At 40.8% G+C, this 24749-nt stretch overlaps 1 protein-coding gene across 2 annotated transcripts in view; it reads left to right on the top strand.

The window, feature by feature from the left end:
• pdss2 (prenyl (decaprenyl) diphosphate synthase, subunit 2) overlaps positions 1-23774 on the top strand; it is a 178358-nt gene extending 154584 nt beyond the window's left edge. For both annotated transcript variants that reach the window (XM_087982822.1, XM_043687056.2), the window contains 2 exons: positions 6125-6160; positions 22688-23774. In XM_087982822.1, the coding sequence (XP_087838948.1) occupies positions 6125-6160; positions 22688-22843 (192 nt within the window). In that variant the 3' untranslated portion in view covers positions 22844-23774. The remainder of the gene's footprint in view (positions 1-6124; positions 6161-22687) is intronic.
• Positions 23775-24749: the final 975 nt, after the last annotated feature.

Here is a 24749-nt window from a genome sequence, read left to right as displayed (position 1 = left end):
GGAACAGGAGAATCGACGTTTCGGGCATAAGCCCTTCTTCAGGAAGGGCTTATGCCCGAAACGTAGATTCTCCTGTTCCCTGGATACTGCCTGACCTGCTGCGCTGTTCCAGCAACACATTTTCAGCTTTTGTTTTGAGCCACTGCCTTAATTTTTCATGTTCTACTACCTGAATCAATTTTGCTTATTGAAAGTATCTTAGGACCTTTGCAATGTTAAAGGTTTTAAATAAATGCAGGTATTTTATCTGTTTTTGATATGGCTGTTGAGCTAAACTCAAAGAATGAAGAGAACCATCTATCTTTTTATTTTACCCATTTCAATTAACATTTAGTTTGCTAATGATCAAGGTGATAATTGGTGCTGTGGAACAGAACTCATGTTGGATTTTGGGTATCGGCTGTCAGTATGAAAATATTTGGAACGGATGTAGAATGCCTAGGTAGCATATAGAGTTTCCTGTACTTTTTCCCAATAATGTCCCCTAAATGTCTTTTATCTCTGATATCAGGAGAGCACACTCAGGATGGCATTTCCATTTCCCACACTAGTATCCTATGACCTTTCCAAGTGAGATTGCCAATCTTGAAGCTTACAGCCTGTAAGAACTAAACTGTGCCAGCTTCTATTCTGTGCAGTATGTCAGACTGACTGATACTTTTACCAGGAGAGAGAGAGTGTGTGTTCTAGATTCTTGGACATAAGATATTTCATTATGTATTATACGAAATGTCTTAATTCCATCACATCTGGAAAGTCACAGAGGTATATTTTATAAATAATTTCATAACAACAAAATGCAACTCAAATTCGGAAAATGACAGCTTGGCATTTCAGGATAATTAGTAATGTATACCCAGAACACCAGGTTCATTGCATACTCAAAGTGGTAACTTAATTCTCTAAGTTTATTAAGCCAAACTGTTATGCCAGTTTCCTTGGTGCTGTGTTTTCACTGTGTGTTAATAAACAGTAAGGTAAATGGCAGACTTTCAAAAATAAAATCCAGACTCATGTACAATTTCACTGTTTTAAATGATATTGCAATTCTCAAATTTTTTACCAGAAGTTGTTACTGTTCCAAAGAAAACTAATGTAAATATATATTTATATATATTCTTAAATGGAATGCATTCACGTCATCAAGTCAAGGATTCTTGAATCATGTCGTGGAACATTTACATTTCATGCTTCGTTCCCATAATTGAGGTTGATCCTTCAGTATAGTGTGAAGGAATGTCACAGCATTAGGTGATACTTTTAGCCAAGCTACATCCGATTGTAAACAAAGCAATACTAGTTACAAAATGTAGAGCAACTATCCCAGTGTTCACCAACATTTATTCTTTGATCAACATCACCAAACATCAATTAATTCTATTGTTTCATTACTTTTTGTGAAATCTTGCTGCAAATGATTTCATATTTATTTATCTTTATAATGAAACTTTATTTCAAAAGTAGATCATTGACTATGAAGCTCTTTGGGGCCTTCTGACAAAATGAAAGACACCAGTTAGAATACAATTCCTGCTTTCTTCTTTCTTTGTTGGCATCAAATTCTCTCATGTTACATATAATGAGACCTAATGGAGAGGAACACTTCACTCCAACCATGCTCAATATTTGAACTAACTTAAATTCCCGCTTTCTGACACCAGCCCAGCTACCCCACCAAAGGGTAGTTAGTTTTTAATTGGAAAATGGAGAGTTTTGCAGTTCTTTTAACCAGCAGTTTGGTTAAAAGTGTGAGATACCATCCTATACAAGGTGATAAGTTGCTGTTTAGCATTGGATTCCAATTGTACTTAATTTTCCTTGTTTTAAAAAAAATTATGAGGAAAAATGAATTATTTGGCTAAAGTAGTATGAAATGTTTATGGGCAGTGTATGATGTTACTTAAATCATTAGATTAGATTAGATTAGATTAGATTAGATTAGATTAGATTACTTACAGTGTGGAAACAGGCCCTTCGGCCCAACAAGTCCACACCGACCCGCCGAAGCGTAACCCACCCATACCCCTACATTTACCCCTTTACCTAACACTACGGGCAATTTAGCATGGCCAATTCACCTGACTTGCACATCTTTGGAGTGTGGGAGGAAACCGGAGCACCCGGAGGAAACCCACGCAGACACGGGGAGAATGTGCAAACTCCACACAGTCAGTCGCCTGAGGCGGGAATTGAACCCGGGTCTCTGGCGCTGCGAGGCAGCAGTGCTAACCACTGTGCCACCGTGCCGTCATACTCAGCCTTTGAGGAACGATCCAAGAAGAAGGATTTATTTACTTCAAATTTTATTTATATCTTAGAAGAGTGACTTTTGAAACTGCATTGACTGCCAACAGTCCCGGCTATACTGAATTGGATTCCACACTGAGTCTTGAATTCAATTCTGTGTGAAACAAATAGCAAAAACTGAAGTTATTTGGTTAGCTTTAATTCACTAGTCTATGAAAGCTCAGAGTTCTTTTGTGGATGGGGAAGGAGGAGAGGAGAATTGACCAAATGAATTCTACCCTGCAGAAGTGAATTATTCAGTGATACTAACAGGTCTGTAGTAATTCAGCCAATCCTGCTTTTGATTGAAGAAAGAATCGTAGCAATGGATGAGTACAGTTGAGACTCTCTCAAATGAAATATAATCATTCCTTCAGAATAGCAAAGTTCTACAAATCAAAAGCCCCAGTACAATGCGCCGTATCAAAGTTTAGATTTGATAATATCCAAACAGCAGCTGTTTAAAAGAACATCGAACAATACAGGACAGACAGGCCCTTCGGCCCACGATGTTGTGCCGAACATTTGTCCTAGCTTAAGCACCTATCCATGTACCTATCCAATTGCCGCTTAAAGGTCACCAATGATTCTGACTCTGCCACTCTTACATTCCATGCCGCCCCCCCCCCCCCCCCCCCCCCCCCCCCCCCCGCAGAAGAGTTTGGGATGTATCTTTTTGGTATTTACCAGTGATTTTCATAATGCCTTTTTGTTTCTCATATTAGCTTTTTCACCTCCCTTCTGAACCTCTGTTTTCATCTTGATTCTCAATTATGTTTACTACCTGATATAAGAACAGCTTTTTCTATTTCACGTAATTTCTAGCCCCTTTGGCATCTGGAAGTCATACAGATATAGAGATATACAGCACCAAAAAAGGTCCTTTGGCCCATCATGTCTGTGCTGATCAAGAACAACCATGTGTCTTATCTAGTACTTGGCTCATAGACTTGTCAGCCTTGGCATCACAAATGTACATCTTCTTAAATATTTCAAGGGTTTCTACCTCTATCACCTCTACAGACAGTGAGTTACAGTTTCCCACCATCCCCTGGGTGAAAAAAATTCTCTTCACATGTCGCCTAAACATTCTGCTCCTTACTTTAAATCTTTGCCCCTGGTCATTGAACTCTTCATCACGGAGAACAATTCCTTCCTGTCTAAAATATCTACTCCCCTCATAATTTTAGATATCTCAATCATGTCCCCTCTAATCTGCTCTAAGGAAAACAATCTTAGTCTGTCCAATCTCTTTTCATAACTTAGGTTCTCCAGTCCAGGCAACATCCTGATAAAACCCCTCTACACCCTCTCTAGTGCAATCACATCCCTCTTATAATGTAAAATCCAGAACTGCACACAATATCTTGCTGTGTTCTAACCAGCATTTTATACAGTTCCAGCATCACCTCCTCGCTCTTAAACCCTATACCTCCACTAATAAAGGCAAGTATCCCATTAAAAAACCTCCAGGTGCTGTAAGTCAGAAACAAAAACAGAAGTTGCTGGAATAGTTCAGCAGGTCTGGCAGCATCTGTGCAGAGAAATCAAAGTTAATGTTTTGCGTCCGATGCCCCTTCCTCAGAACACAGTATCTTATATGCCTTCTTAACCACTTTTTCCACCTGCCTGAATCCTTAAAGGACAAGTATACATGCACACCAATGTCCCTCTGATCCTTGGTGCTTCACAGGGTCCTACCATTCATCAGGTATTCCCTTGCCTTGTCTGTCCTCCCCAAGTATATCACCTCACACTTATCCAGATTGAATTCCATTTGCCACTGATCAGCCCATCTGACCAGTCTGTCTATATACTCTTGTAATCTATGACTATCTTCCTCATTACATATCTCCCCACCAATATCATCTGTGAACTTTGTGATCAACCTTCCTACATTCAAGTCTCAATCATGTAAATAAACCTCAAACAGGGAGGGCCTCGACACTGACCCCTGTGGAACCCCACTGGATGTAAGAGTTCCAGTTGGAAAAACATTCTTCAGCAATCATCCTTTACTTCCTGTCACTTAGCCAGTAGTGGACCCAATTTGCCAAATTTCTTTGGATTGAATTGTCTCTTACCTTTGTTATCAGTATCCATGCAGGACCTTATCAAAAGCCTTGTGAAAGTCCAAATAGACTACATCAAAAGCATTGACTTCATCTACACATTTGGTCACCTCTGCATATAATTTAATCAAATTGGTCAGGCATGACATCCCCTTATCAAAACCATATTAACTGTTCTTGATTAATCCCTGCCTCTCCAAAATCAGATTAATTCTGTCCCTCAGAATTGTTTCCAATAGTTTCCCCAACACTGAGGTTAGACTGACTTGTCTCTAGTTTCCTTGTTTATCCCTTGGTCCCTTCTTGAATAATGGTACTACATTGGCTATTTCCTCCCTTGTCCCCCACTTTTCCCATTTGAAAGACTATACCATGACCATGCTGAACCATCTCCTCTTTGAAGATAATTCACTATTCGGCTACTGTTTTTCTCACAAACCATTCCTCACAGAAGTCCACTCTCCGCCAGTTGATTATTCTAACCCTGAATTAGCCAATATCATTTTCCATAAGATATAATGATAACTAGCCCTAAATGCACTCCAATGTCACTTGATCTACTTGATTTACCTCATTCCCAGGAAGCAGGTGCCTCCTTTCTTGTTAGCTCGACACATATGGTTGTAGAAAATTCTCTTGTCCACATCTTAGGAACTTTTTCCCTCAACAAGAGGTAATTAAATTGGTAATTAAACTCCCTCATTATAATTACACTTGTGATGTTTATCTCTGTCTGCAACTTCATAGATATCATAGAATCCCTACAGTGTGGAAACAGACCCTTCGGCCCAACAAGTCCACCCCGACCCTCCGTAGAGTATCCCACCCAAACCCATTCCCCATTACTCTCCATTTACCCTGACTAAAGCACCTAACCTACACATCCCTGAACACTATGGGCAATTTAGCATGGCCAATTTACCTAAACTGTATATCTTTGGAGTGTAGGAGGAAACTGAAGCACCCGGAGGAAACCCACGCAGACACAGGAAAAAGTGCCTGAGGCTGGAATCGAACCCAGGTCCCTGGTGCTGTGATGCAGCAGTCTAACCACTGAGCTTCATGTTTACTACTTCCTTTTATTGACTGCTTCCAATTACTTTGTTCTGCAAAAATTGAATGATTTGACCTTGAAAGATTCCAAAATGCCCCCTTACAGATGTTTAATGTAACTGTAACGAGAAAGTTTATTCTGTCTCTATTTGAAAGTAGTCACTACTGGCCAGAAATGTTCCCATTTCCCTTTGATTCCTTTGGCATGTCAAATTTGATCAGGTCCCAACACTTCACTCCTGTCCTGCTGATGATTGTCCTCATCCTTGGCAGGATAAGTGTATGGATAATCCAGGCCCATGGCTCGACAGCAGAACAGAAATCTGCTTTGTGAACTGTGTGGAATGCTTTATCAACACCAGCCAGATATGCATTTTCTGTAAACCGAGTTTTCATATGGAATTTTGTGAGTGTTCAAATCATGATATTCAAGTCTTGATGAAATTTGAACAAAGAAGGAAAACTAGTGTTTCATAGCACCTCTAGCACAAGCTAGAGTACTCATAGCACAAGCATCCACAGTTTCTTCTCAAATTTGCATCAACATTACAATTAGAAATGTTAGTCAATGCAACCTTAAGTTCTCCAGAATTTTTCAGAGAATAAGTAATGATGAATTAAAACAAAATTAGCCAACATATAGTTTTGCCATTAAATAATTTCCAGTAGAATGGTTCAAAATACTTATTTATCTATTTTCCTTTGATTTTTAGGCTAAAGTAAATGGTAAACAAACTGATTATGCTAAGGTAGGTCCTCAAGTTTTTGATATATTGTAATTGATGTATATTAAATAAAATTGGCTTCTGCTTTTTTTTGACATCCCACAACAGGTATCAATTACACACAATAAAAGACAAATATTTCTCAGTAATTATATATTGAAATGATGAATTCTTGGTAACAAAGACTTGAACATTGCTAAAAAGACATCTAAAGTTGAAGCTTTTCACCTTGTCTGGTCAGGCCTGGATTATGTTATGTAAATTGCTGTTTCATCTCTAAAGTTGGTTTGTGTGAGTTTCAATCCTATGAGTACAAGACAAAAGGTTCACCTTCACATCTATTTTTAACAACACTAATAATATGCTTCTTAATGTAAGTATTAGTTTGTATATTTGTGATCAGGTATTTAATTCTAAATAATAACTAGAAGGGGCATTAGGTTCTGTCACTGTTTTCACAGCCTACAGTTCCTTCAGCCTGACAGTCTTGTTTAACGAGCAAGCAAGTTTAGACATGGTAGAACTCATCAATTTGTTACTCCAGCCGCCTTTTCTTAAGGTGGGAACTTCTGTTTGCTGTGCATTGTTGTTCTTGTGCCTTTTCATCTCCTAATAAAACCATTTTAAAGGATAGTGGAATGAGTAGACATTGACAAACAATAAAACACATAAGGTTCCTTCTGAATGCACAGCAAATATATGCCATGCCTATTTTAGCTGTACAGACCCAAGAAGGTTGCAGGTTTGCTGACGGGTCTGGGCTTTGTTAACTTGGTCTTAGTCTGAGGGAAGGTGACGGAGCAGACCTAGTGTGGAACTGTGCAGCATCCATGCTCACTCAGCTCACATGGGAAACATTGAAACCAGAGAGATGATACAGGGAAGAACCATCTCATGAGCATCAACTGGTTGAACTAGGAAGAAATTCCAAACCACCTGAGTGACCAAAGATCTTTCAAGAGTTATTTGGGTAATGTAATGGAGGAAAGTCTTACTCTGCATTTTAATCACAAGATTAATTCAGTGGCCTCTGCTGGAATTAATGGCAAATCATTTTAGAGAGAATTGGTTGGTTCGAGTAAAAAGACCCCAAAGGAAGCGGTGGTTGAGGATGAAAGGGAAACCAATTATATCATCCTTTATGTGCACACAAACCATCAATGACAGGGCAAAAAAAAAACTGCATAACATTTCAAAACAAACCTTGAACATTTTCATGATGCATATTTCACAAAACTAGTGTGAACTACTACTGTGGATGAAAGATTTCGTTAATCCTGAAGGAACTAACATATACACTTAGGACTAAAAGCTAAATACTGCTGATGTTGGAAATCTGAAACAAACACACAGAATCCTGGAGAAACTCAGACGTTCAGGTGGCATCTGTAGAGAGCATAACCATTTCAAATCTCATTTAGGTCATCAGTTCTAATTGATAGACTTAATTGAGGAAAAGTCTCATGTCAGTATTTTCCATTTCATTATTTGTATCCAGTGTAGATTTAATATGGAGCTCGATTTTTATTGGCTATTACTTTTAGTTATTCTGCAACTCAGAGTATTGCAAAGGTGCATAGAATGTGGTTTGGACCTATTTTCCTCAACCTTCATTCCTGATGAAGGGCTTATTTCTACTGCAGACTAGCCACATAAGTACTGTGGTTACAACAGCAGGAACACTGCTGCAGGTAACTCAACCCCTGATTCCCCAAAGCTTATCCACTATCTAGAAGGCGCAAGTCAGGAGTGTGATGGAATACTCCCCACTTACCTGGATGTGTGCAGCTCCAACAATACTTAAGAAGCCTGACGTTGTCTAGGGGAACAAAAAACAGCCTGCTTGATTGGCATCACACCCACAAGCACTTCACTTCCTCCACTACCAACACACAGTCGCAGCAGTGTGTCCCATTTACAACTTGCATGCAGAAATTGAGAAGTTGTTCAGGGTGAGGACCAGTTCAGTCAGTCGAAGGAGGGTGTCATTGGAGGGGTACTGGTTGGTACGGCGGGAAAGGAAGAAGCGGAGGGCTTTGAGTCCTTCGTGATGGGGGATGGAGATGTACAGGGACTGGATGTCCATGGTGAAGATAAGGCGTTGGGGACCGGGGAAGCGAAAATCATGGAGGAGGTGGAGGGTGTGGGTGGTGTCCCGAACGTAGGTGGGGAGTTCTTGGACTAAGGGGGACAGGACCGTGTCGAGGTATGCAGAGATGAGTTCAGTGGGGCAGGAGCAGGCTGAGACAATGGGTCGGCTGGGACAGTCGGGTTTGTGGATTTTGGGCAGGAGTTTGAAACGAGCGGTGCGGGGTTGTGGGACTGAGGTTGGAGGCGGTGGATGGGAGATCCCCTAAGGTGATGAGGTTATGGATGGTCTGGGAGATGATGGTTTGGTGGTGGGAGGTAGGGTCATGGTCAAGGGGGCAGTTCCTTCGTGATGGGGGATGGAGGTGTACAGGGTCCTTCGTGATGGGGGGTTCCTTTCCAGCCATACTCTGCTTCTTCCTTTCCCGCCGTACTCAAAGCCCTCCGCTTCTTCCTTTCCCGCCGTACCAACCAGTACCCCTCCACTGACACCCTCCTTCGACTGACTGAACTGGTCCTCACCCTGAACAACTTCTCTTTCCAATCCTCTCACTTCCTCCAAACCAAAGGAGTAGCCATGGGCACCCGCATGGGCCCCAGCTATGCCTGCCTCTTCGTAGGATATGTGGAACAGTCCATCTTCCGCAGCTACACTGGCACCACCCCCCACCTTTTCCTCCGCTGCATCGATGACTGTATCGGCGCTGCCTCGTGCTCCCACGAGGAGGTTGAACAGTTCATCCACTTTACCAACACCTTCCACCCCGACCTCAAATTTACCTGGACCGTCTCAGACTCCTTCCTCCCCTTCCTAGACCTTTCCATTTCTATCTCGGGCGACCGAATCAACACGGACATTTACTATAAACTGACCGACTCCCTCAGCTACCTAGGCTACACCTCCTCCTACCCTGCCCCCTGTAAAAACGCCATCCAGTATTCCCAATTCCTTTGTCTCCGCCACATCTGCTCCCAGGAGGACCAGTTCCAATACCGTACAACCCAGGTGGCCTCCTTCGTCAAAGACCGCAATTTCCCCCCAGACGTGATCGACGATGCCCTCCACCGCATCTCCTCCACTTCCTGCTCCTCCGTCCTTGAGCCCCGCCCCTCCAATCGCCACCAGGACAGAACCCCACTGGACCTCACCTACCACCCCACCAGCCTCCATTTCTGCCAGCTCCAAACGGACCCCACCACCAGGGATATATTTCCCTCCCCTCCCCTATCAGTGTTCCGAAAAGACCACTCCCTCAGTGACTCCCTCGTCAGGTCCACACCCCCCACCAACCCAACCTCCAATCCCGGCACCTTCCCCTGCAACCGCAAGAAATGCAAAACTTGCGCCCACACCTACCCCCTTACTTCCCTCCAAGGCCCCAAGGGATCCTTCCATATCTGCCACAAATTCACCTGCACCTCCACACACACCATTTATTGCATCCGCTGCACCCGATGTGGCCTCTTCTATATTGGGGAGACAGGCCGCCTTCTTGCAGAACGTTTTAGAGAACACCTCTGGGACACCCGGACCAACCAACCCAACCACCCCGTGGCTCAACACTTCAACTCCCCTTCCCACTCCACCAAGGACACACAGGTCCTTGGACTCCTCCATCGCCAGACCATGGCAACACGACAGTTGGAGGAAGAGCACCTCATCTTCTGCCTGGGAACCCTCCAACCACAAGGGATGAACTCAGATTTCTCCAGTTTCCTCATTTCCCCTCCCCCCACCTTGTCTCAGTCCCAACCCTCGAACTCAGCACCGCCTTCCTAACCTGCAATCTTCTTCCTGACCTCTCCGCCCCCACCCCCCTCTCCGGCCTATCACCCTCACCTTGACCTCCTTCCACCTATCGCATTTCCAACGCCCCTCCCCCAAGTCCCTCCTCCCTACCTTTTATGTTAGCCTGCTGGACACACTTTCCTCATTCCTGAAGAAGGGCTCATGCCCGAAACGTCGATTCTCCTGCTCCTTGGATGCTGCCTGACCTGCTGCGCTTTTCCAGCAACACATTTTCAGCTCTGATCTCCAGCACCTGCAGCCCTCACTTTCTCCTCCTGTCCACATAGTTGCCAACCACCATCAATTTTGTGACCTCATAGAGAAAACAAAATTCTGAACAAAATTAATCAGACAGTTTATTAACGGTCATGATGGAATGCTGTTCTTTCCTCAGATTAGAACAGTGCATTGCATACTTATTTTTTAAGAATTGGTAAGGAATCAGAAGGCAATCTCTTTGTCACAGAGAAAAACAAAACTGAAGAAATTTGACTCCGGTATTTAATACTGCAAGATCCTAGTGTTTCCTGGTGTTTTTTATTCCTGTATATTTGACTCCACCAGAAGAAGCAGGAAGGAAGCTTTGGTGATAGCACCAAGATGACTATTCAGGACATACTGATCCAGATCGTCCAGCCTCTGGATAGCTAAAGACGTGCTTTCCATTGCAATGACTCCACAGGAATTATCAGAGAAGTTTACACTTCTTGGCAATTCACATACTCCCTGGAATGCTCCAAACAAATACAAGTCTGAGTTTGATTTTCTGAATGGCTTACATGGGTAATTACCCAAGAAATATTCGATGGGAAAATGTCGTCTAACTCCTCAATAACTATCTCTAACTCCTCAATAACTATCTCTGACTCCTAAATCACTCTCTCTGACACCCCCTGTCCCAACCTTCCACTCCTCCCAAATCCTACAGCCAAAATGTCTTTTATTTGGTTTTATAGGACTTGCTCAGCCTGCCTCTTACCTATTTGCCTCACCTGCTTCCACCCCTACATGTTTACCCATTCACTCATGCACTCCAATGGACTTACTGCACAATTCTGGGAGATTTAAACTTTACTTGCCAGAGTACGTAAAAAGGTGCCTGGCTTTTGCCTGGATTCTCTCCATGACTCCCTGTGAGGATTCCTGCCCTCACTGAGTTTGGAGCAATCATTCAATGCAAAATCAGCCAGGAAGGAAAGTAGGTAAATTTTGTCGTCAGCATTGGAAAGAGGGGTTAAGACATTGATTGGAAGATTTGGGCCAGTATGGAAATCCCTTTCACTCATTTCATCCACTCTCTTTCATCTCTGATAAAGAGGCAAATACCTGCCATGGGACAGAATTGTTTGGTTGTTCTAAATTTGGCCATTTTCTTATGTGTTTTTTTTAAAAAAATTACATTTTTATTGAGTTCCAAAAAAAGGTTCCGAGGGAGACTAGAAAAAAAAGCAACATTTTACAAATATTATCCTGCTCAACTGAGTTATTGTAGATTATCTTCTCAAGCTACTTCCAACTATAGACTGTTTAAATTGCTTATTGCATCCTGTTTCTTCCTCTTGTGTTGTATAAGTTTGGCTGGTGCAATGGTTGGGAGTATTTACGTAGTTGATTTTAGCTGAGGAATCAGATGTGTAGGGAGTTGATGTTTTTGGAAAGATTGTGTGCATTGCTGAGTTATAAGACCATACGACATAGGAGCAGAAATTAGGCCATTCAGCCCACTGAGTCTGCCCTACCATTCGATCATGGCTGATAAGTTTCTCAACCCCATACTCCTGTTTTCTCCCTGTAACCTTGATCCCGTTGACAAACAAGAACCTAACTATCTCTGTTTTAAGTATACTCTTAAGTCCACAGAGTGGTTGTGATTCTTCATTTCAGTTCCAGTGATCAGAAACACATTGTTTACAGGTATTTTGCCCAGACATTTGTTAGAGGAGTTGGGCTAATTCTTCATTAGTAAATGGAGGAGGCCTCTTGTTATGTGTATTGAGAGATGTACTAGGCTCTTTGTTAAAGTGGGAGTGCTGTTGTGTGTTGGGATCTTGCAGGAATGTTTTAGGTTTGAACAAATTAACCAACCATTTAGCAGTTCGGTGCTCAAATTTCCACAGGTGATGCATGCAATAACTGGTCTCCACGCCTTTCACCACTCGCTCCTCCATGATCTACTGGCATGGATCTTGTTTCTAAGCCCCTTCTGACTGCTTGTCTCTTCAGGAATTTATTTTCTGCACTTCTGTCACAAAAGAAAGCTATTCTTCGACCGTGAAGGAGATGATTTATTTGAGATGGGGCCATCCTTCGGGTAGAGCCTGGAAAATCTTGCAAACTAGGCTCCCCTGTCTAATGGCACTATCTGGCTTACATATTAAGTGTAGAATATAACACAGAGGCATTCAGAAACATATTTGTGTTCTCTACCAGTGATTAATCCTATCACTGAGTGGCTGGACATTTTAGAGAGCAGAAGAGAAAAAGATAGAAACCATTTTTGCAGCCTCCTTTGATTATGTCAAACAAAAATGTGGTTACGTGATATGTTTCCATTCCAGTGCACCTTCAGCAGCAGTAGCATTGCACTATAAATAAACCGTGGCTCCAGTGGCACTGAGTACAATCAGCCATGGTACATTCCCTATGGCATTGATAAATATACAGAACCACGACAGGCCACTTCTTGCCTTCAAAAGCATATGCCTGTGATTTATGCATGACCATCCTGTATGCCCTCCTCTTGGCCATCCACAAAGGTCTATGGTGAGAAGTGTTTGATTGAAATCAGATCTCTTGGGCACTGAGAACCAAATTACACATACGCACAACTAATGGCCTGAACTGGAAGTGATTCTATAACCCAAACTGATCCATAAATCTGCCCAGAGTCAATCAGGTCTTAAATGTGATGATTGCAAATTAAAATGGATGAACTGTACTCTTGTGGCTTAGGATGAATGTATAGGACACAGCCTCATTTAATTTTCTTACAACAAACATCCAATCCAGGCGTTGAGAGCAGTGATTTCATTGGTGTTGATGGATATTTGGTCTATTTTTTTAGGCAGTTTAACACTGATCATTTCAACTAAATTATAAAATGTGGCTGTTTTTCTTTCATCAATTGTTTTATTCTGTCAATAATTCACTGCTTATTGAAAGATTGTGTTAAATGAGAACATGCTTAAGAGCGCGTGTTTCTGATTAACAATTTTTTGTAAGTGCCTTTATTGTTCTGATTTTATTAAGTTATTTGCAGAGCAGTGATATTTAGGTTTGAATTTGTTACCATATTTCTGCTTGCTTACTTTGGCACTGATTTACCTAACTTTGAGGAAAAAAAACAAATTTGTGTCAGATATTTAAAATGTTTTGTGATTTTAATTATGTACCAGATGCATATGTTATTATGGAATTAAAATTAACATATAAATACGATAGAATGACGACAGGTTGGGCATGGAAGAGGGAGTGGGATAGAATGTGTTGAAGCATGTTGAGCATTTTATTTCCACACAATCTCTATGGTGAGTATTTTTCAAAAAGTCACAGGAGTGAATGGCCTTAGAGATGTCCTGGTTCCTTCTGTAGGCCATGGTAATGTCTTTTTAGTTGCACCTTAGAAAATGCAACGGAACAAATCTCTTCATATTTGTACAAATCATTCCTTGTTACTGTTAGTTACAAATTCTCTTTTTGATTATACTATCCAAAGACATTATTGGTCTGCTGTTGTTAAATGGTTTCAATTTTTTTTAAACTAAAACTTTATTTGAATACTAAAACTAAAACTAATAATGAAATTTTATTATTTTAGTTTCTATGACAACTACATTTTATATGCAAGTTGCACGTTCTCTCTTTGGGCATCTCCATCTATAATTTCTACAATTCTGCACTCTGGAATTCTACCATTAGATGAATTCTCACGACCTTCGGATCTTGTACTTATTCCTGCTCAACAACTTTCATTTTATGTGAACATAATAAAGCATTCCAAGGTGTTTTACTGGAAGTATTATCAAATAGAATTTGATGACTGGATCACATCAGGACAGGTGATGGAAAGATTGGTCAAAGAAGTTTTTTTCAGAGCGCCTTAAAGATAAAGCGAGAGGCATTCAATGAGTTCTACAGCTTGGAACCTAAACATCTGAGCGTACAGCTGGTGTTAGAGAAGTGATGACATCTTAGAGTGGACAAGAAGCCAGAATTGGAAGAGTGTAGAGACCTCAGTTGATTGTGGGGCTGATGAGGTTAACAAAGTTGGGGAAGTGCGAGTCTCCAGAGGGGATTTTATAATCAATTTGTTGTTACGTTTGATTCCTTTCTAGCTTTGACATCTCTGCTGGTCATAACAAATTTTAAATTTAACCACTGTGATGAAATGGCTAACAATATAAACAGTACATTTTTAAGATATGTTTGATTTGATCTTAGAAACAAGTCAGCCACGTTTCTTTAGTCAACAAAAAAAAGTTTTATTCAAAATAAAACTTATTCAAGCAAGCATTCACAAAACTACTGGCAAAATATGGTTCAGACTGTACAAAGAAAGATGTAATGTTTTTTCCAACAGCCCAAACTTAAAATGAAGGCAAATATGGGTAACAGACCAACTGTGCTGAAAATGTGTTTCTGGAAAAGCGCAGCAGCTCAGGCAGCATCCAAGGAGCAGGAGAATCGACATTTCGGGCATGAGCCCCTCTTCAGGAATCCTGAAGAAGGGTTCATGCCCGAAACGTTGATTCTCCTGCTCCTTGGATGCTGCCTGACTTGCTGCGCTTTTCCAGCAACACATTTTCAGCTCTGATCTCCAGCATCTGCAGTCCTCACTTTCTCCCAACAGACCAACTATGGTGGGCGGCATGGTGGCACAGTGGTTAGCATTGCTGCCTCACAGCGCCAGAGACCCGGGTTCAATTCCCGCCTCAGGCGACTGACTGTGTGGAGTTTGCACGTTCTCCCCGTGTCTGCGTGGGTTTCCTCCGGGTGCTCCGGTTTCCTCCCACAGTCCAAAGATGTGCAGGTCAGGTGAATTGGCCATGCTAAATTGCCCATAGTGTTAGGTAAAGGGGTAAATGTAGGGGAAATGGGTGGGTTGCGCTTCGGCGGGTCGGTGTGGACTTGTTGGGCCGAAGGGCCTGTTTCCACACTGTAATGTAATCTAATCTAATCTAAAACTATACCTGACAAAACACATGAAACACCAACTGCAATCAAGACAGAGCCATTTCCAACATTGGTGCAATTATGGGTCATCAAATTTCATTAAATCTTCACAAAGGATTATGGTTCTTCACTTTGTTTGACTAAGTCTTGTAAGTCATGAACTGCGCCAAAGAGGTTCGAGCAGTTTACCTTCCATTCCTGGGACTACATTCCCCTGGATATGTGAAAGCTGAACATTACTTAATCGCAGGCACAGCTCTACTTTTTCAAGAAGGAAAATCTTCAAGAAAGGGCATGGTGGCTCAGTGGTTAGCACTGCTGCCTCACAGCGCCAGGGCCCTGGGTTCGATTCCAGCCTCGTCTGTATGGAGTTTGCACATTCTCCCCGTGTCTGCGTGGGTTTCCTCCGGGTGCTCTAGTTTCCTCCCACAGTCACAAAGATGTGCAGGTCAGGTGGATTGGCCTTGCTAAATTGCCCATAGTGTTAGATGCAGTCTTGAGTCTACAACTATACAAATTCTGTGTAGTTCAAGTGCCTTTTCAGCAATCCATTTAAGTAGTTATTTTCCGAATAGAACTTGCTTCCGTCTCTATCTGTATGCTCCTTGCTGTGACCTCCCTGAACTATTTTGAATGAAAACCTTGCAACAAATACTATCTTTGTTCCTAGACAAAAGTAGCCAGTGCTAGGAATACCCAGCCAGCCAGGTAGCATCTGGCTAGAGAATGAGGGGTTATTTCATAGACTCTGGAACAGTTCTCGCAGATTGGAGGGTGGCAAATTTTAAAAAAGGAGAGACAGAAGAAACAGACATTTTCAGACGAATTAGCTTAACATGAATAGTGGGGAAAATGCTGGAGTCTTTTACTAAAGGCATAATAACAGAACACTTGGAAAGAATTAAGGGAATGAAACAAAGTCAGCATGGGATAATGAAAAATAAATCATGCTTAACTAATCTATTGAATTTTTTGAGGATCAATTCCAATAGCTAAGGGAGAACCAGTGGATGTGGTGTGTTCGGATTTCAAGCAGGCTTTTGATAAGGTCCCACAGAAGAGGCTAGATTAAAGCACATGGATTCAGATAATGTACTGACTTGGATTACAAATTTACTTGACAGACCAGAAATAGAGATTGAAAATAAATGAGTCTTTTTCCAGTTGGCAGTTTTAGGATTTATGGGTATTGCAGGGATCAGTGCTTGGATTTTAGCAGTTCATGATATATAAATGACTTGGATGAGAGAACCAAATGTAATATTTCCAAGTTTGCTGATGACACAAACCGGTGGAATTAAGTGAGGAAAATGCAAGGAGGCTTCAGGGTGATCTGTGCAAGTTAAATAAGTGGGAAAACAAGTGGTCAGATCCAGTACAGTATGGCTAAATGTGAAGTTTTGCACTTCAATGTGAAAAACTAAAAAAGGCAGAGTATTATCTAAATATATTGGGTAGTGTGGAGGTACAAAGGGTTCTGTGTGTCCTGATACACATAGTCAATGAAAGAAGGCAGGTAGGTGCAGCAAGTAATTAGGAAGGCAAATAGTGCATTGGCCTTCATTGCAATAGGGTTTGAGTTCTGAAGTAGGGATGTCTTATTACAGTTGTACAGGGCCTTGGTGAGACCATGTTTGGTATATTGTAGAAACATAGAAACTAGGAGTATGAGTAAGCCATCCAATTCTTTGAATTTGCTCAACCACTCAATGTGATCATGACTGATCCTCTATTTCAATGCCATATTCCTGCTTTCTCCCCAATCCCTGATAGCTTTAAAATCTAAATAATTATGTATCTCTTCCTTGAATATATTCTGTGATTTGGTCTCCACAACCTTCTGTGATAGAGAATTCCACAGGTTCACCTTTGAGTGGAAAAAAGATCTTTCTCATCTCAGCCTTAAATGGTCTATCCTGTATCCTGAGACTTTGTCCCAGGATTCTCGAGTCCCCAACCTGGGAAAAAAATTCTCTCTGCATCTGTGTGTCCAGCCCTGTTAGAATTTTCGATATTTCAATCAGATCTCCTCTAAACCTTCTAAACGTCAGTGAACACAGGCCCAGTTGGCTGATATCGCCTGGTAGGACAGTCCTGCCAGCCCTTCTATCAGCCAAATGAACCTCCAGTTCACTCTGTCAATGGCAGGTACATCCTCCCTTAGGCAGGAAGGTCAAAACTGTACACAATACTCCAGGTGCGGTCTCACCAAGACCCCGTATGACTGAAATAAGACATCCCTACTTCTGAATTAAATCCCCCGAGAGAGAGAGTCAGGACCAGAATTTTTCAAATGAGAATGAGGTAATTGCACTGAGGAACTAATAGCCAGTTTAAACTTGAAAATTTTACTCTCATTTTCATATCCACTGCTGAATTTCGGCATCCACTTTTATAATGGCAGTTATCTGTGTAAACCCATCTCTGCTGTCACCACATTCACCCTTTTGTGGTACGCCTGCACACCTTGGCTGAGGGGTTTCAGTACATGGAATGTTTGTTGGCTACTGTGTAGGCCACTGTACTTGAGGCAGACTGGATTTATGGTCAGGACAAGGCAAGCAAAGTTTATTCACATTACAAAGCTTCCACTATCTATATTCAGAATCTGTTTAGAAAGAGCCTGTCTGAACTGCAAAAAAAAACAAATTCACAGCTGCCCAACACTGCAGCAATGCCTCTTGATAAAAACACAGTGACTTTATAGAATCTTACAGACAGGAATTGTTCATCCCATTGTACCTGTGTCAGCTCTTCAAACAAGTCACCCAATTTAGTCCCATTGCTCGCTGTTTCCCATAATCTTCAAATATTTTGACCCTTTTAACTACTCAATGAGACCTGAATCTACTGTCTTTTGCTTTTTCTTTCTTGATGTGTTCCAGATCTTATGGACTACATGAAGACTTTTCTCTTCATTTGTCCCTCTGGCCTTGCCAAATATTTTGAATCTATGATCTCTGGTTTCTGATCCATTTGCCAGAGAAAATAGTCCCTTCCCACTTCTTTTACCAGAACCCTTGTCACTTTGAGAATGTACTTCCAACAAGTACATACAAGATTCCCCTTTGTTTTCTATTGCAGTGGAGGCTGAATCAGTGGATTTATTCGAGGATGACTTAGACTTTTTGAGAGACAAGGGAGCGGACAGTGGAGTGGACTAGATCAGTCATGTTCTTATTAAATGGCAGAGCAGTCTAGAAGGTCCAAATGGCCTACTGGTGTTGCTAACTCCAATGTTTTTGAAGTGAGCAATCCTGCATTCTGCAGTCTCCACATAACTGAAGCCCCTTCATCTCTCACCTCATCTTGATAAATACCCTCTGTCCTCTCTCCAAGGATTTGATCTCCTTTTCAAAGTGTGATGTCCAGAATTGTATTGAATGCTCCAGCTGAGGTTTAGCTCATGAGTTAATAAAGCATTCTCTTCAGTCCGTTAAATGCCCCTCTTTACAATGTTCGGTTTTTAAAAAAGACAATGCTTACATTTATGTAGAACTTTTCATGACCAGCAGATGCCTTAAAATGCTTTGCAGACAATGATTATTTATTGAAGTATAATCACTCTAGTTGTGTAGGTAACACAGTCACTAACTTGCATTCAACAGTCTGACACAACCAGCAGCAACATTATCTGTTTGAGTGTATTTGACACCAGCAGCTCAGCCCTGCTCTTTATTAAAATAATGCTACTTTATGTCCACTCTACCTTGATTTAATGTCTCTTCTGGAAAATGGCACCTTCAGCATCACAGTGCGTTGATTTTCATGCTCACATTGCAGATCTCATAGTTTTCAAAATCACAAGAGATGTGGACAAAGTAGATAGGGAGAAACTGTTTCTGCACATAGTGTGGGGAGGGATAGGCTGGCCAAACAAGTTTGTAGTTTGGTAGCTCAACTGGCTTCAGGCTGATTTCAGTAGCTTTTTTGTTGCTTTGTGGTCAAGACAGTTTAAAACTGCAGATGGATGAATGTGTTCTTCTGGAGAGACAGCTATGGGTTTCTTTCTTCAAAGTCTGTGTTGCAAATGGACAGAGAATGCAAAATAGCAGACAAGACTCAAAGGTTTGCAAATTAGGTGGAGAGATTGGCCAGAGAGACTCCACTTAGATCATCTCCCGGCATTGTTATCCTCAGTCCTGCTCAGAAAATATGTGCTGAAGATGTACAAATAATTGGCTTGTCAAGTAACCTCCCCTCACCAACTCAGCCAACGTCTTATTATCTCCAACAGTGGAATACCTCAGATAATTTCCATTGATGTCATGCTAATGAGACAGGAGGTTAAAGTATTTCACACACCCCTGGAGTTTTTGATGGGTTCCTGCTCCATTTCAGTAGGGATTGTAAAGTGGAACATACAAGTAATGCAAGTTAGGTGGCCATCTTGGCTGATCTAATTATTTTTAAATCCGTATCGATTTTTTAAAAGTTTGCCATGACATTCATCTTCATGACAAGTGTGACGATATGCTAGGAAGGATTTTTTCTGGCTTGAAGAGTGGGTTATCAACCTGGTGCCAAGGTGACTGTTCCGTGGAAACAGAGTCAATAGCTTTCGCTTGTTTTTCAATTAAACAAAGGAAGCATGAGTGGATGGAGTCAGGCTGACACAGACCCAGGGTTTTAGTTTTTCTTTCAGTTGTTGAAGTTGGGGTATTGGAGTTGAAGCTACTGGATACAGCTTTCTCTCTGCTGGTGCAAACAGCTAGAGTTCTCTCTCTGCTGCTGTGTTCATTCTTTAAGGTTTTCCTTCCAGACTGGAAGAAAAAGCAAGTGAGGGAAATCTCATTTGCTGAATTTGCCTTTACCAATGTTGTATTTATGGGATACTGCATGGAACAATGAATGAGTGGTTAAATAATATACTATTTTGTTAAGTATTTCAATAGAGTTAAAGTTTTGCTGATTCAATTTTGTTCGTATTTTAACTGTGGTGTAAGAATAAAGTGTGTTTTGCTTTAAGTCTAGTAGTTTGGCCAACTGATTCACATCTGGAATGCAGTGCCTTATACTTGCCTTTAAATAAAATGCAAGTTATAGTCTAGGCTATCTCCTTGATATACTTTGAGGGGGTTTGGTCCTGTCCATAACACAATAGGATCCAGGCATAAGCTGTAAGAGTTACAATTTAGGAGTGATAGTCACAAGTTCCTTTTCACCCAGAATGATTAGTACCTACAGTAACCTGGAGAAAACAACTGAAGCAAGACCCTGCACCAGGATGCTGTGGGTTATTCTGCTGGATGATCAGAGATGGGCCTGATGGCCATCTATTTGATTATTTTGAGATTTTTAACTTATTAAAATCCCATTTGAATAGACATAAAAGCATGATACAGTCACCTTTTGTTCAAATCCAAATGTCTCAAAAGATTGAAATTAAATTAAAATGCTGTTGGTGCCAGTGATATCAGTCATTGGACTTGAAATGTTAACTCGATTCTTCTCCCCACAGATGCCGCCAAACCTGCTGAATTTCCACAGCACGTTTAGCTTTCATCTCAAAATATTTATTTGTTTTGTGTGATTGTTACAAACCCTAATTATAAGAGTTTAGAGAATTTTGAATAATGGAATTTGTTAAGCAGGCTGCACTACTTCTCATCATTCATTGATTTGATAAAAGCAAATTACTGCAGATGCTGGAATCTGAAACCAAAAGAGAAAATGCTGGAAAATCTCAGCAGGTCTGGCAGCATCTGTAAGGAGAGAAAAGAGCTGATGTTTCGAGTCTAACTGACCCTTTGTCAAAGCTTTGACAAAGCTGGGGAAAGTTATATTGATATAATAAAGGGATATAATACCATGAAGGGACTTAAATGCAAGAGTGAATCTTTTAAATTGGAGTTGCTACAGGACAAAAGGCCAATATGGGCATTGCAAACAGGAGTGATAGACCAAGCAGGATGTGGTACAGCTTTGTATATGTGCAGCACATTTTTGAATGATTCCATCTTTATGGAGATGATTGGAGCAAACTGGGTTCCCTAACATTGGGTTGTAAACTCCCAAGTAGCAATGATAGCCATGGAAGCTAGACTGTGTTTTGACACCTGAGAGGCTCCTTTAAATGATTCGGGGTTTTTTTTTCCCTGTTGGTGACTGCAGTAGTTGACTGTGATTCACTGAGATCCAATCAATGCTTCACCTACAACCTGAAAAGAGATTTGTGAACCTCCACAACTGTACAATATACCACACGCCCAATAGTTTTCACTTAAGGGTCATGCACAGTTTGAGAATTAAAGCCTCAGAATTGTTGTAGTGCAAAAGGCTGCCATTTGGCCCATTGTGTCGACATAGGCTTTTGTAATGAGCGTTACACTTTGTGCCTTGCTTCCTGTAAATGCTGCGCATTCTTCCTTTTCAGATAATGGTCTAATTCCTTATTGAGTGTTTCAATTGAACTGGCCTTCTCCCTTCTCTGATTTTGAACTCTTTCTCTCTCCACAGATGCTGTGTGACCTGTTTGAGTTTCTCCAGAATTTTCTGTTTTTAATTTCAGGTCTCCAGCACCAGCAATATTTGGCTTTTACCAAACACCTCCAGTTTGTCTTAACTGAAGTTCTTCATCCTCGGACCCATTCTCATGAACCTTTTATTCACTTTCTCCAATGCCTTCACATTCTTCCTAAATATTGTGCAAAAGTTTGGGAATCAGTACAGTAGAGCATTGGACTGATGGAGTTTGATAGGAGAGGTGCGGGCAGAGATGGACTAAACCACAGCAGTGAACGTAGGCTGTGTTTTTGATGGAATTAATTTAAGATGGAGAATCCGTTTGGGTTAGAAAGCCATTCAGAGTCAAAACTGTCTTTAGTAAGTGTATATCAAGAAATGAATTTGCTTAAGGAATATTAATGGTTTATTTAAAGTTCCTAACATATGAAATACAGCTGTTTTTATTAAGAATGACTGTATCATATGTTAATTTGGAGTAAAGTGAATTTTGAATAATTTGATTTTTCTGATTTCTGGGTACATTCCTCATCTTAATTTAAAGTATGTAGTTTTGTTTAATTGAGCTCTCATCCATTAATTATTCCAATAATATTTGAAAATAAGTAACTTTAAACTTTATAAACACTAGGGTTCCTGGCAAGTTTCTGAAATGCATGAAATCACTTTGTTTGGATGTGCATTTTAACAGTTTCCTACTATGTTTTGAGCCATATAGAACTACAAACGGGAATGTGTTTTTATGTTCTCCATAATGCACTGTGGGTGCTCATTGGCACCTGTCTGCAAAAGCTTTATTTTACAAGTGAGAACATTTAAAACCTGTTGATCAAACTGAGGAATATGCTTATCTATCTTAAATCTATTAAAATAGGGAAAGTGCAGTTATCTATGGATTATATCACGGAGTATGATAGAGACTGACGAGATCATGTTTGTTTTAAAATAAATGGTGAAGTATGCAGCTACTTATTCTGCGCTATCATTTCGTTCGAATGTCCACTTATACAGGTTCTTGATTTTTCTTTCTCCTATAGCTGCATCGAATAATCAAAGCTGGGAAAGGTGTGAGTTCATCTCTTGATTTATGCCGTTACCATGGAAACGGGGCTTTGGAAGCCCTCCGCTGCTTTCCTACTTCTGAAGCCAGATCAACTCTGGAAAAGATTGTTTATGCTGTGACCAAATTCTGACTGGAGAAATCACATACCCAGCAAAATCAAACTGGAAGAGAAATGAATGGTTTGTACTGACAGAAATGTTACAAAGTGATAGAGAAAGGTTCTGTTCTTTTTTAAAGAAATCACAGTGAAACAAAGCAGGTTTGCAATGTCTTTTCCCCTACCTCTCCTTGTATGCCTGTAAACAAATTTACAGAAAGGTCAAACAGTTTTCCCTTGTCAAGCCAGAGGCACACTGGAGGCAGCAAGGGCAGAAATAATTAATGAGATTTGTTGCTGTGACCTCAGCAAATGGACAGGAAATAAGGCCGTATTGATTGGACACAACCAAGGATGGCGCCACAATGGTGGCCTGTGGTTTTCCCCTATACTTGGAGGACGGAGCTTGGGGCAGGCTCAGGGGGAGACTTAGAATGAGACTGCAGGTGTTGCGAGAAAACACTTCAAAACCTGTCTGATGGATCTGCCATGTCAGGATAATAGTCCAATTTATCACCGTGCAGAGCAATTGTAAGGATAAAGATTTAGCCTGGGGCTGTGCAAACAGTATAACAGCTTAAAAGATGGTAAATTGTCAAAGCTCCTACTTGTGAATTGTGGAAAAGATGGCCATTTGAATTAAAATATTGATTTTAAATGTTATATGTTACGCATACCATATGATTTCTTTTCACCATCTTTTGTTGCTGTTGATTTGTCTTTAGGTATTCCCCATGTACTGGGAAAGCCCAGATTTAAAACTTTAGCCAAGTATTGTGATTAACTGTGTAATATTACAGCAGTAAATAGATACCGGTAATTTGTTTACTAATTGATCGAGTTAGTCAATGTTTATTAATTATGACGTGCCTGTTTTTCATCTTCCCAAAGAAAACCTTTTTGTGATTGTGTCTATGCCTTGATTGAAATATGTTTCGTAATAAAATGTAATAAGCAAAATGTATTTCTCATGCCGGAATATTCTTTCTGTTAATTTTGCACCTTTGTCATGTTCGTACTGAAAAAGACATTTGGAAATAAGTCTCTCTTTCACCTTCGTAATTACAAAAGTCTTGCACAGTGAAGCACACAATGACAGTAGCAGTATATGGGATATCAAGTCTGTAAATTGACACTGTCTCTATTTTGTTCATAGAGATGATTTTTGTGGTTTGCATTCTTGCAACCTGAGAACAACGTTGACAAGAAGGCTGAGTTTACATAAATGGTCTGAATTGCGACTAAGCTACCTTTCTTCTGTGGTGTAATTACAGCCCAACTTTAATCTGAAGGCAGCTAACACAGCAAGCAGATTTTATTACAAAGTTCACTCAAATAATTAGCGTGTTTACCTTCTCCTGATTCCTTATAGAAAAGCATCTTCATTGAACTTGGGCTGCTTTTTCCAACAGTGTTTTCAACAGACTAAAAAAGCAATTACAGAAAACAGTTTACCTTTTCCAACTGGATGTCCTTACACAGTCAGGTGTTCCAGAAGGAAATATGCCAGGCTGTACTTTTGTTGTTGTTTCATATTTTATGAACAAGGAACAAGACGAGGCCACTTGGCCCTTTGAGCTTGCTTTGCCATTCAATAAGATATTGGCTAATCTCATTTTAACATCAACTCACCTGAATATCCCTGATAACCATCCATCCTCTTGGTAATCAGGAATCTATCTACCTCTACCATAAAAAGAATGAAAGATCCTGCATCCACTATTATGTGTGGAAAGGAGTTCCAAAGAGCCCTAACCCTCAGAGAAAAAAATGTTGTCTTATCTCTTTCGTAAATGGACAAACCCTTTTGTTTAAACTATGACCTCTAGTTCTAGATTGTTTCACGAGAGGAAACATCCTTTCAGCATCCACACAATCAAGTCCCCTCAGGATCTTAGTGTTTCAAATAAGTCATCTCTGACCCTAAAGCAATCCACTC

Source organism: Chiloscyllium plagiosum, unplaced genomic scaffold (genome assembly GCF_037043375.1).
Source record: "Chiloscyllium plagiosum isolate Xiang-an unplaced genomic scaffold, Cpla_swu_hap1 HiC_scaffold_3, whole genome shotgun sequence".
NCBI classification, from domain to species: Eukaryota; Metazoa; Chordata; class Chondrichthyes; order Orectolobiformes; family Hemiscylliidae; genus Chiloscyllium; species Chiloscyllium plagiosum.
Note: the sequence above shows the minus strand (reverse complement) of the source record. Positions and strands in the feature narration are given on the sequence as shown.